This window comes from Rousettus aegyptiacus, unplaced genomic scaffold, assembly GCF_014176215.1.
Source record: "Rousettus aegyptiacus isolate mRouAeg1 unplaced genomic scaffold, mRouAeg1.p scaffold_m13_p_1, whole genome shotgun sequence".
Classification (NCBI taxonomy): Eukaryota; Metazoa; Chordata; class Mammalia; order Chiroptera; family Pteropodidae; genus Rousettus; species Rousettus aegyptiacus.
In genome coordinates this window covers 170,964,197-170,980,010 of record NW_023416284.1, presented here as the reverse complement: position 1 = coordinate 170,980,010, position 15,814 = coordinate 170,964,197, and the positions used below count along the sequence as shown (strand labels likewise).

General features: G+C 36.1%; 1 protein-coding gene across 17 annotated transcripts in view; it reads left to right on the top strand.

Moving 5' to 3' along the window:
* The first annotated feature begins 8,034 nt into the window (after nt 1-8,034).
* SHPRH (SNF2 histone linker PHD RING helicase) overlaps nt 8,035-15,814 on the top strand; it is a 73,657-nt gene continuing 65,877 nt past the window's right edge. For 3 of the 17 annotated variants that reach the window (XR_001598895.2, XM_036222371.1, XM_016160270.2), the window contains exon 1: nt 8,710-15,256. Coding sequence is in view for 16 of the 17 variants with exons in the window: in XM_036222371.1 (XP_036078264.1) it covers nt 14,411-15,256 (846 nt within the window). In the remaining variant the exon portion in view is untranslated. The other 14 variants (XM_016160258.2, XM_016160257.2, XM_036222376.1 and 11 more) reach the window with 14 other exon arrangements.

Below are 15,814 nucleotides of genomic sequence, written 5' to 3'. Positions count from 1 at the left end.
TCTATCTTTTCTTACTAGAGAGTAACAAAATTGGCAAGGACCCTATCTCATTCAACTTTATATTCCCAACAATTTGTAAAGTGTTTGACACATAATTCTGTAAAATATTGACTAAATGGAACTTATTATATATGAAGTATAAAAAAAAAATGATTCCTACATATGTGATATATTTATCCAAAGACATAAAGATCTAATTACATACTTTCAATTACTGAAGCAGTTGTGATATTTTAGAGATGGAGGAGTGGAGAGCTGATTTTTACATCCTTTAATTATGCTCACATTGCTAGTGCTCCTACTGTGTCTGCCTAGAGTACATCTGCCTCATTGACTTCACAAATTTTTTTCTCATTATATTAACAATAAAGTACAGAGAAGTCAACTCCGTACAGAAATTGGTCTCTATTTTTACCTCTTCTGTGCATTATTTAAAACTTCATTCAAACTAGCAAAGCTTTCTATAACTTAAATGCAGGGTCTCTACCAAGCGACAGCATGTTCCTTCAAAATGTGAATACTGACCACGTTTCTATGAGACTTGATCCCACAGTAGCAAGGCACTCATGTTTCTTGACGAAATGGAAGAACATTAAATTATGAGTTCAGACTAAGTTAGGAAACCTGTCTAGATTGATATTTTGATATCTGCCACAAATTATTTTTTTAAAAAAAGAGGTTTATAAAAAACACTCTAAAATAGCAAAGATAACAGCAATGAAACATTTCTTTGTTACTTCCACATAGTTATACTTATCTCTAGTTGGAATATAAAACGTATTGTACAAGGAAACAAAAAAGCAAGGTTTATTTACATTCTCATAGTTTTTTCCCATCATTCATTTTAATATCTTGAATTTTCTAGTGACTGTATAGCCAGCAGTCACTATAGAGAGTCCATTATGTCTATTTTAAGCTTGCATCATAAAAGGAATGGATATTATTAACCGTAACTGGCCCTTTAAGACAGAGGAACTTCAATAAATCTGAGTTTTATAAATGCATACTTGTATTCAAAGTGACTGAAAACACACATTCATAAATATTCTATTTTGCATAAGAAGATGCCTCTTTTGTAATCAGTGTAATAATCACTGATGATTTAGATTTATTTTAAATACTTGATTAAATATTTCGTTTCTGCCAATATATCCATTATGAATTACCCTCTTTAATGATACAAATTTATGCTGTTCAGATTAATTTTAATATATCATGTTTAAGTGGAAAGAAATTGAACGAATACTCTGCACAGGAGAAAATAGGTTTAAAGCAACAGAACTCCTTCATCGGTTTCTGGTAGAACAGGAAAAATATTATCTCCTACCTCTTTGTTAAACAAAATATAGAAAAATCCCATAAGTTAAAAATATTTGGGGTAGGCAAAACACTCTAGCTATTGTCATATTGTTTGGCTATGAATTTCTTCTACATGGATAATTACCTTTTTAAGGGTCAAAATTAATGTAATATATACTCTAATACCTATTATATTATAAATGAATCAATTTTTTTTGATGAGGGCAAACTTAAAATTTCTCAATTATTGCTCTTTTTGCAACTGTACTGCATGCAGTATTGACAAATATAACTTGTATGCATTTAAGGTGTGCAACTTGATGGTTTAATATACATATTCATTGTGAAATGATTACTAGCATTAAGTAAATTAACATATCCATCATCTCAAATAATTACTATATTCTTTTTGTAGTGAGAACACTTAAGATCAACTTTCTTAGCAAATTTCAAGTATACGATATAATAATAATGACTATAGTCACAATGCCTCTGTGCATTAGATCTCCAGAATTTACTCGTCCTGCATAATTAAACCTCTGTACCCTTTGAATAACATCTCTCCCTCCATTCCTCCCTTCCCTCAGACCCTGGCAAACACCTTTCTACTTTCTGCTTTAAGAGTTCAAATGCTTTAGATTCCATGAAATATTTGTCTATATCTGGCTGATTTCACTTAGCACAATGTCTTCCAGGTTTATCCATTCATCTATGTTGTTACAAAGACAGGATTTTCTTCTGAGGCTAAATAATATTCACTGATTTTATATATATATATATATATATATATATATATATTACATATAATATACATCACATTTTCTTTATTCACTCATCCACTGATAGGCACTTAGGGTGTTTCACTATATTGGATATTGTGTATAATGCTGCAGTAAACATAGGGTGCAGATATTTCTTTAGGATACCTGCAAAGGAAATCTTCAAGATTTCCTTTGGATATGCACCCAAAAATGGGGTATCTAGATCATACGGAAGTTTTATGTGTAGTTTTTTGAGACATCTCCATACTGTTTTCCATAATGGCTATTACTAATTTACATTCTCACCAATAGTATACCAGGGTTCCTTTTTCTCTATATCCTTGCCAGTACTTGTTATCTTTGCCTTTTTAATAATATCAAGCCATTTTAACAGGTATAAGGTAATATCACCTTGTGAATTTTATTTGCATTTTTCTGATGATTACTGATGTTGAACATCCTTCATATATCCGCAGGCCATGCATATTTGCTCTTTTAAGAAATATCTATTCAGGTTCCTTGGCTCATATTTTAATTGGTTTGTCTGCAGTTTTTTGGGTTTTTTTTACTATTGACTTGAGTTCCTTATATATTTTTGATATTAACCCCTTATCATGTATATGGTTTGCAAATATTTTCTCCCAGTCTATGGGTTTCTTTTTTACTTTGTTGATTGCTTCCTTCGCTATGAAGAAAATTTTGAGTTTGATGCAATCCCATAAGAAAAAAGACAGGTCTCATTGTCTTTTTTTTGCTTTATTGTCTGTGTTTGATGTCATATGCAAAAATATCACTGCCTAGACCACAATCAAGAAGCTTTTCCCCATGTTTTCAATGTGTAGTTTCATGTTTTATGTTTAATAATTTAATACATTTTGAGTTGATTTTAGGATATGGTGGGAGAGAAAGTTCCAATTTAATTCTCCATGTGGATACCCAGTTTTCCCAACAGCATTAATTAAAGATACTGTAATTTCCTTGTGTTTCCTGAACACCCTTATTAAAGATCAGTTGACCGGAGATGTGTGGATTTATTTCTGGGATCTCCATTCTGTTACATTGGTCTATATGTCTTTTTTTACATACCAATATTATACTGTTTTCATGTAGTTAGCAATATATTTTGAAAGCAGGACATGTGATGCCTCCAGCTTTGTTTTCCTTCTCGTTTGGGGTTATTATTATACAATTATATATTTATTACATAATTTTATAATTATTCTTATATATATTATTATTAATTTATTTGAGACTTTTTCTTGATATAGGCATTTATTGCTATGAACTGCCCTCTTAGAACTACTTTTGCTGCATCCCATTTATTTTGATATATTTCCATTTTCATTTTTCTCAAGTTATTTTTTTAAATTTTTCTTTTGATCTCTTTGATCCATTGTTTGTTCAGGAGCATATTGTTTAATCTACACATCTTTGTAAATTTTTCAGTTTTCTTCTTGTAATTCATTTCTAGTTTCACACCAATGTGGTCAGAAAAGATGCTTGATATGGTTTCAGTCTTTTTAAATTTATTAATACTTGTTTTATGGTCTAACATATAATCTATATTGGAGAACATTCCCCATATACTTGAGAAGAATGTGTCTTCTGTTTGAATGGAATTTTTATATATATTATATGTGAAACAGGCTTACATATAACAATTTGTAACTATAACAGTCTATTTTAAGTTGGTAACAACTTGCTTGACTACATTCTAAATCTCTACATTTTTACTTTCCCCCACCACATTTTATATTTTTGATGTGACATATTACATCTCTTTACCTTTTATAGTCTTTAACTAATTATTGTAGTTACAGTGCTTTATCAGATGTGTCTTTTGCAAATATTTTCTCCTAGTCTGTGGCTTGTCTTCTTATTCTTTTCACATTGTCATCTGCAGAGCAGAAGATTTTAATTTCAATGATGTCCAGCTCATCAACTGTTTCTTTCATGGAGTGTGCCTTTGGTATTGTTATATAAAAAGTCATCACCATACCAATGGTCATCCAGATTTTCTCCTGTGTTATCTTCTAAGAGTTTTATAGTTTGCATTTTACATTAGGTCTGTAATCCATTTTGAGCTAATTTTTGTGAAGATAATTTTATTATTTTTAAAGGTATAAACTGGGTTTCCAGGATTGGAGCCCCAGTTTATAACATTGTTGCTATAAAAAATAAGGGTTTGATTAATATGAGCTTGATTTAGCTTGTGTTTAAACCACTGATTTTCAATGAATTAGGTCATAAATTGGAGATTATCTGCTCAAATGGTCCCTAAATATCTGTCTTTAAATTGGTTTCACTAGAGTTATCAGGGATAGTTGAATGGTTTGGTTTGCTTTTTAAAAAAAAAATTTCGGGAGCTAACTGTCAACATGTGGGTATTATGGCATATAGAAATAATTGATCATTATATAGTACTACTGTGTAATGTATATATGATATATAAGTATTTAAGTTTATCCAAGAATCCAAAAAGGAATTCAGAAAATTAACAGGGCTTTAAAAATGTGGAACTGAGATCTAATTTTGCCATTGTCCCAAGAATTGACCTAAACACTTTACCAATGCTGATGTCTGAGCATGGAGCTACCCTTCTAGTAGTGGATAGCAGCTTTGGAAAGGTTCTTTATTCTCTGGCAATCATCATTTTATTCTATCGCTAGTATGACTAAGCTTCCTTGAGATTTTAGATTCATTCTGAAAGTGTTAAATCACTCTTTTTGTTTTTTAAAATGATACATGATAGAGACTCTTAAAATGTTCAAAAACTTTTTACTTTTATTTTTCTCAAAACTGCATAATAAATATTACTTAAGTCATAAGCATCAAGAGACTCATCAACAAATTCCTATTACTTAATACTCAGAGGCCATGCTGATATAATTAGTTGTAAAACAATATGCCATCACAAAAGCAACATTTGGGAATGGAGGGTGGGTAAGGAAGGGAATCAATGATATAGATTATGTTACCGTCATTGATAAACGCTGAATATAATCTCATGTTTTTCCTTACCCAACAGACTCAGCTTCAACCTCATCCTTGCTTTTACCTAAGTTTTATTAACACCCAAAACAAACACTTAGAAAGAAATGGTAAATTCCCTTTTCCTTATGTCATAAATTCATGTTTGATGCAGCATTTTGGGTACGGATTACGAATTTTGCTTTGCAAATTACAAGGTGCAGAAGAGACAGACTGAGTTTTCAGTTTGCAGGTTAAGCTTGCAGCAGGAAAGGTAGAATAAACTTTAGACTTTGAAATAAATCCCACCTGAAAATCACCAAGGAAAAATTAAATTAAAAGGTAACAATTAAATCAATCCATGGCTAGCCTGAGAAAAAGATGTAACATTCTAAACACGAAGATTTGTTTTCAGGTCACACACTTCCTGCTCCCCAGCATATTCTGCTCGTGCCACAGTGAAGTATGCGCAATCCCTCTGACACTTTTTCTTATTTGTTTGGCCTGAAACCATTCCCTTTAGCACAGCTGATCACCCCTGCCAGCACCAATTTTCCAAGACCATGTTTCTTCCTCCCACTCACTGTTAGTACTACACACATTTTAACAATGCCATTCCAGAATAGTGACTTTGACCCTCACACTTTCAATTTGTCAGGAGGGAAAGCAGTCCCCAAATAGGTTGGTAGTGGAGAAAATTACAACAGAGATTCATCTTTGGAAAACCTTATACTGAGTGGCCATCAACTTCACTTCCAGAGAACACGCAAACATAAGTAGAATATAGAATAAAGTTCTCAAGCAATTTTATTAATGATGTTTCTATTAAGGAGAAAACAGTACTGGACCTGAATGACCCTTATTGTTGATATACACAGCCCGGGGTCATCAAATAATTATGCACTTCTTGCCTTCTTTTTCCTCATGCCAACCTGGGTAGTTTAGTGACAGGTTGTTTATTTTTACTTGACAGACAATATGACTTAGTAATAAGAAGCAACAGCCTAGACAGAGTCAAGAGGAGTTCCAGGTCTTCTTGTTCCCTTAGAGCTAAACTATGGCAAATCACCAAATTTCTCTGTCTCAGATTCCTCTACTACAAAATGAAGACTGTAAATGTCCACTATTGTCATTCTAAGAATGAAGGAAAAGTGAGCACGAAAAGGCTTTGCAAAATATGAAGTTCTACTCATAAATCATCAGTTGTACTGTTCCTGTCCCCAAAGGGATTTAAATTTGTATTAAGTCATCCACTCCCTCTCAACCTGTCCTCCTCCTTCGGAACAACTTATAACATTCATTTCTAAAATACATGACCTGAGTTAGGGCTATGGCTAGAATAAAGCTAAGTCCCCAAAAGGAACTGGATCTTTAGCTTTGGCCTAGTGAGATCACACAAGGAAGTAAGTGGTCTGACACTATCACATTTATAGTTTCAAGAAGCAGTTGAACTCTATGAACACTGAGTGGTCCACTGATTGGTTTATGTCCAATCAATTAATTCCCACTTGTGGAATATTATTAGATCATTAGTATCTAATAGGTGGATGAACTCAGTTTTGTCAGGGGTGAACAGGTATTTATTTCACAGATGGGAGCTTCCAGAGAGCTAAGGTGCAAAAATGAACTATGTTTTCTGAAGTTAGGTCTGGTGATTCTAATATTGGAAAACATTACTCCATAGAGAAATTTTTCAAAGATTATACCAGGCACTTTGCGAATAGAGGATTTAACATACCACTGGGAAATTCGAGAGAAAGAATTTTGTTTAATTGTAACCACTGAATGATAGTGTACAGAATTTCATCTCTATAGTTGAAATTACATCTCCGAATGCTTAGAACTGGACCTGTAGTTTAATATTTTGTGGAGAATAACAATAATTATATCTATAGAGATTAATTACCCCAATCAAGGTGAACACAGATGAAACGATACTGTTTATTTTTAAAATATTTCTGCTGGGCACCAGCTGACTCGGTCAAATTGTGAGCTTAATTCGCTGCTCTAATAGTGAGAAGTGACATAAAACTATCAAAAATAACCTTTTATGGCACATTATATGTTTAAATACTGTTTCAATTACACTTCAAAATAAACGCTTTATTACGTCTTGTACTTAGTAAAATGATCAGTTCTCCAAAGCTGGACTCTGCTTGCCACTGCTCCAGCATTAGTACTTTTTCAATTTGCATCGTGTGAAGACTTGGATTAGGTAGTTGTTTTCCATCTAATTTTACAGGGTTGAGTTTATGTAATGTCTTTTTTAGGCTATCTTAGAGGTCTATGATGAAGTTCTGTACAAAGTAGAGTATGGCCCACTCTGGACTGTCTCTGAAACTACAACGGATGTTCTCTTAGGCAAGAATTTACTTTTGTGCTTCTGCGATCACACATACTGAGACGTCTCCTCCACAGCATAACGCTGAGTCCTTAGGAGATACTGATTAATCATTGGGTGCCCGCCGTTTCCTGGGATTATTTTACAGGCTCTTGGCCCGGAAGCCTCTCAGAGTTATGTTAAAGTTAACTAAGCGTCAGCCTACCTCCACGAGAAGGAGTCTACCTCTCAGTGAAGAGAAGGAAAAAAGACAAAGATATTCGAAGGCCACCTTCAGCACAATACATGAGTTTTTCCCTCAATTTACAATATTTACTCACATTTCCCTGGACAGTTTTTTTTAAATATTTTTTCAGGAAGATAAAACTTCATCCGTACCTAATTAGTGGCTGCTTTCTAGAAGCAAAAAAAAAACGATGCGTTTGCATAGTTCTCTTCTGCCTTGTTATTAAAGCCACAAGTGACAGCCAAACCTCGCTCCTAGGAGAGCCCCGCCCCTTCAACCGGGAGCACCGCCCATGTTTATATTAGTAGACCCGCCTCCTCCTTAGAGGTTCCAGCCAATCCTGTATTTGCTAGTGTTGTTGACAGAGCTATCGCGAGACTCCAACTGTATCCCTTCATAGTCTTTAACCGTGTGGGCTTGCGCAGAAGAGGCCCTTGAGGCCACTGCCGGAAAAGGGGGGCGGAGCGACCCGACGTGCGCGTTCACCTTGACCCTACGCTCCAGCGCGCGCCCGGCAGCTAAGAGGTGAGGTTTCTGGGCCCCCCCGGGAACCCCAACACAAACCCCTTAAAGCGCGCGAGCCCACCTCAGGCGGGTGTTCGGTAGGTGGCGACTGCGTGCCCGGGATCTGCGCGGGCATTAGAGGGCCTTGGTGCAGAGAGAATCAAGAGGCTTGGAGAACCAGCTTAGGTAGGGGCTCGGGTGATAAAGGGTCAGGGGTCAGAGGTCGGGTATGGAAGACGTCTCTAGATGGAGATGGAGATCCCGAGGAGGGAGGACTCGGTTGTTTTGGAGCCCTGGAAGCTAAAGGGCTGAGAGAGAGACGCAGCGCGAGACTCCTCGACCCTTCCCCATCCCAGACGTGCGGGCCTCTGGACCGCCACGTCTCGCTCGGAAGGTGGTGGGGTCGTGGGAAAGGAGGCTGTGGTCTCTGGGGGCTGGGGGCTTGGGGCCTGTGATGTTTTGTTCGAGCGTCTAGGGGGCTATTGTTGCGCTCCTCGGCCTCGCGGTAGCTTGTTTGCCTGGCCTGCTGGGAGCGATCGGGCGCTGACAGCCGTGCTCTGACTCCTCGAACCGCTTTTGGGACTTTCGGAAGAAAACTAAGTGGGTACCTCCATTCGCCTCAGTTATGCCACTGAAGGCTGAAACTGGGCAGCTTCCTAGCTTCTTGGTGCGCAAAGTCGTAATGCAGTAAAAGGGGAGGGTGAGGCTTCTAAGTTAGTTCGAAAGTTCTCAGTTACCTTTGGAGTCAGATTAATTACATTCGCATTTAAAACCACCCATGCATGCTGTACATTTTGACTCCATGGTAGTTGCTAGGTTTATGAACGAAGATGTCTTATCCAATGATGGATGGTCAGTTAGATATGCAGTATCATTAAATGAAGACTATTAAGCTTGTGCCTTTTTTCTAAGTGACTTGACATTAGGCACTTCCTTTGTCCTTCCATTGCTTCCCAGAGCTTTGCAAGACCAGTTAGCCACCAAGTTGGCAGTTGAGAACAAAATAGTTTACTTATGAAAGATACTTTTATACCTATCTATAGTATACAGTATATAGATAAATAAATATTCTCTTTTTGCTCAGGCTAAATGAAGTGTACTAATGTGGTTATTAAAATCTTTTATAAAAAGTTCAGGCTAGAAAAATTTGGAAGAAACATCTGCTGGTGAAAAAGCTTCTCATGAGGGCCTTATTCAAGTTTATGTGACTAACATCTATTTTAGGATTCAACAGATGAAAATACACTCATCCTGCTGGAGTTATCACAACAAAAAGATTGTGCTAATGATTGATCATTAAGAGCTTTTCAGTCATCAGTAACGTTTGGGCTTTGTTTATATAGGACTCACATTAGACTTATATATAAGGCAAATGTATATTCCTGTTGCCCTTAATAACCTAAACCCAGGTCTACCTGGGTTTAATTCAGAATTTGTGTTTTTTAATAAGGCAATTATAATTTGGTGGGGGAAAAAATCTGAATTTTAGTTGATAATCATTTGTTGTATTGTCTTATTAACATTTTGTGTTTATTTTTCTAGCAGTCTGTTTTTGTTTTCTGTTAAAAATACAAGCCTGTCAATTTTGTCTGTCTCATTGTGGGTCAGAAATAATACAAAATAGTTTCTCATTACCTATAGTCTTCTAGAATGTGGTTAAGAGACTCGTCCAAAAAGAAATGTGAATAAAGTACTATTAGGTCTTATAAAAAAGAGTGAGGATACTCACTTTGTTTCACCTTATTCTGCATATCATTTCCATCCTGGCACTGACTTGGCATTGGAGGTACAGTGCTGAATAGGGTACTATTCCTGCCCAGCTTTCAGGTATTTCATGTCAAACAGATAACACTGTAATAGCTGGAGTCAAGGAGGAGAGGCTCTTAACTCCCTCATCATGGAGGGTTTTGGGGAGAAGATCGGGACAGTGACAGAAAACTGGGAAAGAGCATTCCAAGTTAAATTTACGTTTAAATGTAGGACAATAAATGTGTGGTCTATATAGAAAACTGCATGTGATCACATTTTATACAGACACTGATATTCAAGGGGGAAGAAGTAGACCATCAAAGGTGGGATTCATGTGGTATGAAGAAAATCAGGAGAAAGATTTGGAATACCATTAGAGATATACCAGTACTTGATAGACCAGTAGCTACCAGTTAACATTATCGTTATAAGATGCTTTGATCTAATAATATCCTTTTCTGCTTCAAGAAATTATCCTTGGATAAAGATCCCTTAAGGAAAGAGTAAACCAAAATGAGATTTTTTTTTAAATCATGAATGTGTGCTTAGTTCTGGTTTAACAGGCTAGGGAAGTGCCTGGGCATCAGGATATTTAAAAGTTCCCGTGGGAGATTCTAATGTGCAGTCAAGTTTGAGACACACTGATCTATGTGGTCTGCCATCCTGCCACATAAAGTTTGGTTATTGTCAAGTATAGTTTATAGTATTCTCAGGATGATGATAATTGCAATTGACACTGATTAGTGTACTAAGTTTTCTGTTACTGTGGTATTATACTTAATTTGTATCATCTCCATTTTAGAAGTGAGAAAACTGATACAAAGAGGTTAGATAACTACTCTCATGCCACACAGTTAGCAAATACCAAGCTAGAGTTAGAATCTTCTCTTCTATAAGCCAGTTGCTTTTTGTTTTTTTTTAGAGTTAGTAATTCCATAATTATCATGTTATTAATATTATGGTTGGTGTGATTGTACAACTGGCCTAATTCCCTCCCCATCCCCCACCTCACATTCACACTCTTTGCCATGAGCAGTTCCGCCCAGAAAGAAGTGTAGTATATTTTCCCACCTCTTAACTTTGGGTTTATCCATGAGACTTATTTTGGCCCATGGAAACTTAGTTGTTTTGCCATGACCAAGCTCTTTGAAAAGTACATGTGTGATTAGGTTTGCACTCTTACACCTTAGCCATGGAATATAAGGACATAGAGGGTTGCTCTGCTGGTCCCAGGACGGGGATGGCAACTACATTAGGCAGAGCCAAAGTGCTCCTCCAGGAACCAACCCAGATCAGTCAGCCCTCAGCTAACCTGCAGAACTGTGAGAATAAATTATTGCTGTGTCAAGACACTGAACTTTGGAGTGGCGTGTTACACAGCATATCGGTGGCTATAGTTAACTCATAAGCCAATGTAGCCTTACTTCTCAAAGTTCTAACAGAATAACCAAATTCCAGTATCCTAGCATGTGCTCTGAGGAGAACTGGAAAGATAAACCTTAGCTTATTACGGGCTTCCCAAATTACTCTTACAAGATGAGAAAGGAGATAAGATGCTTGAAAAGTAGTTAACTGTAGTCAGAGATTGATTATAGCGTACGACCTGCACATTCATGTACCAGGCACTAGCTAGAGATTGGAATTGTCACGATTGACAAAAACCAGCATTATTTGATAGACTTTACAGTAGTCAATAGTCGCATATGGCTGTTGATCACTTAAAGTGTGACCGTGAGACTGAGGAGCTGAATTTATAATATTATTTAATCTTATTTAAATAGCCACATGCAGCTAGCAGCAACCTTATGAGGCTTCACAGACAGAAATGACTTCCTTGGGGCTGCCAGGGAAACTGCCCTCTTTAAGTCACAAGTCCACATGTTCCTAAATAAAGGAAAGGTTCTGTCATCACGAGCAAGGAAGGAGGTAGATCTTAGGTGGGTAAGTAACATTACCTCCGTTTTTTTTTTTTTTTTCATGGCTATTGTTCTACTCAGATTTTCTATTTCTTGGGCCAGTTTTATTCATTTATTTTTTATAAGTAAACTACTCATTGTATCTAGATTTTTCAAGTTTATTAGAATAAAGCTGTTCTTAATATTCTCTTGTGATTTTTAAATCCCTCCTACATCTACTTTTTGTTTTTATTTTTTAAATCAGCTTTATTAAGGAATAATTTACATATAATAAAATCTTAAGTGTATACTTTTGTTGAGTTTGATAGATGTACAATAATGTAATCAGCAATAGACCGTTTCTGTCACTCCACAGTTTTCCTTCCTTCTTCTTTGCTGTCAATCACCTCTTCTCACTTCCTGGCCCCAGGTAACCAATAATCTACTTTCTGTCAATAGGTTTTTGCCTTTCTAGAATTTCATGTAAATAGAATCAAACAGTATATTGTCTTTCACATATGGCTTCCTTCACTTAGCATAATGCTTTAAAAATTTATCCATGTTGTATGTTGGATCAGTAGTTGATTCACGGAGTAGTATCCATTTGTTTATTCATTTACCAGGTGATAGACATTTAGATTGTTTCCAGCTTTTGGCTTTCATTAATAAGACTGCTATTAACATTTCAAGTTCAAATATTTTTTTGTGAATCTATATTTTTTATTTGTTTTTAGTAAATACCAAGAAGTGGGATATCTAGGCTGTGCAGGAAGTGTGTATTTAATTTCATAAGAAATTGACAAACTTTTCCAATTGAAATGTTTGAGAGTTCAGTTTTGGTTCCCTTATACCTTTTCAGTTTTAAACATTCTTGTGGATATGTAATTTCTCATAGTAGTTTGTGGGTTGAATTTGCATTGCCTTAATGACCCATGATAGTGAAGATATTTTCATGTGCTTACGTGCCACTTGTAGATCATCTTTGGAAAAGTGTCAAAATTTTTTTAATAAGATTTTTGTCATACTATTGATTTGCAAGAGTTCTTTATATATTCCACCTACAAATCCTTCTCAGAAAACACTATGTTATCGCCCTAAGGGTGCGATGATGTTGTTTGTATTATAAAGGCCTATTTAGATTGTTTCCTTGGGTGAAAGTTTGTCTTTTTATTTTCCTGTTGGAGATCCTGTAATGTTTGTTGATTGTAAGCTCATCTTTGCATTTCAGGCTTTCTGCTTCACCTTTCGTTATTTCTGCTAGTACAGTTTGCTTAAGGGGAGTCATTTTATTTTGTGTTCAGTGATCATGGAGGAAACCTTTATATGTAGAGTCCATTATCATATGCTTTTTCTTCTGTATTGAGTAACAAAGGATGTCTTTCCAGTTTAGCCACTGCTCTCTCAAAAAATAGATATCCTCACCACAGCCATCTTGCCTCTGTGAGAGAGAGGGCAGGCCAGGGCCTCCAAGCCTCCACTTCGTTGCTTCATTGTTGTCAGTGTTTGTAGCCCTGGACCCACTTTGGATTCTACTTCCAGCTCTGCCACCATTAGCATGCAGGCCCTCTTGGTGATGTTCCTATCATTTGTGCTAATACATACACGCCATTACTTAGCTCCCTCTGTATTCTGTAGGAATTCCTCAAAATTTCTTGTCAGCTGAGATTTCCTCTATTTTGCTGTCGTTGTTTTGAACAGGGCTGCGTATTTCAGAATTGTTCTTTTAAAAAACATGTCTCACTCTTTTCTAGATTTGGAGCAGAATAGTTAGAGATGGGGAGCTAATAGGGGTAGATGGGTGTAGGCTGCTCTTTGTGCTGTTTGAAGAAACCAAAACATGATTTATTGTCTGTACTGAATTAGAGACCATGATTTGATTTATAATTCTTCTGTATCCTCTCCTAAAATACAGCACAGTGTTGAGTGCATAGTGGGAACTTGGCAGTATCTGATTGGATTTCTTTTGAGTGGAATTATTGAGAATATTTCTCAAAGCCCATTTTTAATTGTTTATAAATCCTTTTTTTTTTTTTAAGCTAAATGGTTGGAATAGATTGAAATACGGACCAGCCATCATTATGACTTTATGATTTAATCTCCGTGAGTTATTCTGTATTTCATGTAGGAATTGGCTATTATTTGGGGGAAAGTCAGGAGCCTACCTCATACTGGCTGCTTTCAGACCAGTTTCCTCTTCGATACAACAAAGCTTTTTTTTCCTTTTATTCCAATTTTTTTTTCTTTTTTTATTGTCTCTGCTCCATTTTCCTGGTTGCCATCACCGTCACCACCTTACCCCTTTCCCAGCTATCCCTCTTATCCTTTTTTATCTGCTAATCCAGAAAAAGAAATGTATTTCTATATTTTCATCTTCTTCTTTTGAAAGAGAAGATATGTTTTTAGTGATTTTTCAGCTATCCGTGGTTCAAGTGAGGTTTTATAAAATTAGAGATTACAAACCAATTGAAATTCTGTAGTAATGATATGATTTTACATGTTGCAAAAAGTATGCATTTCTAGGATATCTGAGAGATTTACTTTACTGTCATGCTGCTCATTAAATGTATCTTTAGAATTTTTTATTTTATATGACATTATTATTAAATTTATCCATTAATAACTAGTAAGACCATTACAGTTTATATGACACGTGAGATTATGGTCAATGTGTTTCTTAGCCGTGTTTGACCTATTTAAAAAATTATCCACTGCTTTATGTATTTTTCTGACGATTTCATGTTATGTGTATAGACCATTAGTCGATGTTGAATTTCTCATCTGGAAGCACTTTAATACTAAAATCCTCTCTTGGAATGCCTACAGTTGCTTTTGTCTTCTAGAGTTCACATTTACCAGCCAAGAAAACGTGAAGATGAGCAGCCGACGGAAACGTGCTCTTCCAGTGAAAGTAGATGAAGAAAAGCAACAGCAGCTTCGTTGGAATATGCATGAGGACAGGAGGAATGAACCTCTCACCATACTTGATGATGAGCATCCCTGCCCAGGTTCAGATTCCTCTTCTGCTGATTGCATCATCCTAGATGATAGTCTAAATGAAGAAGTAGCTCACAGAGATAAAAAGAAATGTTCAGAGGCAGTGAGCGTCTCGAAAGCCATCAATAAAAAAGACACTGGTGACAGTACTTCCCCCTTGTCTGTAAAGCTGAGCATTGTGATTTCTCCCTATCACTTCGATAATTCTTGGAAAGCATTTCTAGGAGAATTAACTCTTCAGCTTCTTCCCCAACAGAGTTTAAGTGAAAATTTTTCTGAAAGGAGTTTTACACTGATGAGTGTGGAGTCAAGCAGTCAGTTCCTGATCTGTGTTCATACAGAATGCATAGATGTAGAGAAACAAGAGAAAGGACTCAATGAGCCAATCAGTATTTGTGACAAGGGTATTCGAGTGGAATCTTCCTTCAGTAGTGAAATGTTAGAAGATTTGGGATGGCTGCAAAAGAAGAGAAGAATAAAACTTTACCAAAAACCAGAAGGAAATCACATCATCAAGGTACTCAATATCTGTAGTGTCTTTTAAAGTTCTTCTGCATTGGTCAGTCCATTTTGAAGTTAACTTGGAAGATTTGAAAAGCCAGCAATAAGCCTCTCATTAAGTTTCAAATTACACTTTATATTATATATATTATAAAACATATATAAAATATGTGTGTATATACATGTTTTATAGCTAATTATTTCTAGACTGAACTTTTTCACTTAGAGCTTCCTGATACTTCCTTTCCAGCTCTACTCTCAGTGACTTCTTTTGGTCCTCATTATCTCTTTCTTATAGCAGTCCTTTAGTCATTTCCCTGCTTGCCTTTTCAACTTGATCTACTTTGTCTCTGGAATAGTGTAATATGAATACCATGGAATTCTATTATTTCCTGTTTGCGGCATTAAGTATAATCTGGTGTAGAAGTCCTTCCTGTGATAGGCCCTTGTGTACTTCTCCAGCCTCATCTTTTTATTTTGTCCCAGAAATTCCCAATTGGTTTGTTTCCCATACATTCCCTGCCATCTTTCTGTATCTTTGCTTTTGTCTGACAGTTACCTGGGTTGCTGCTTT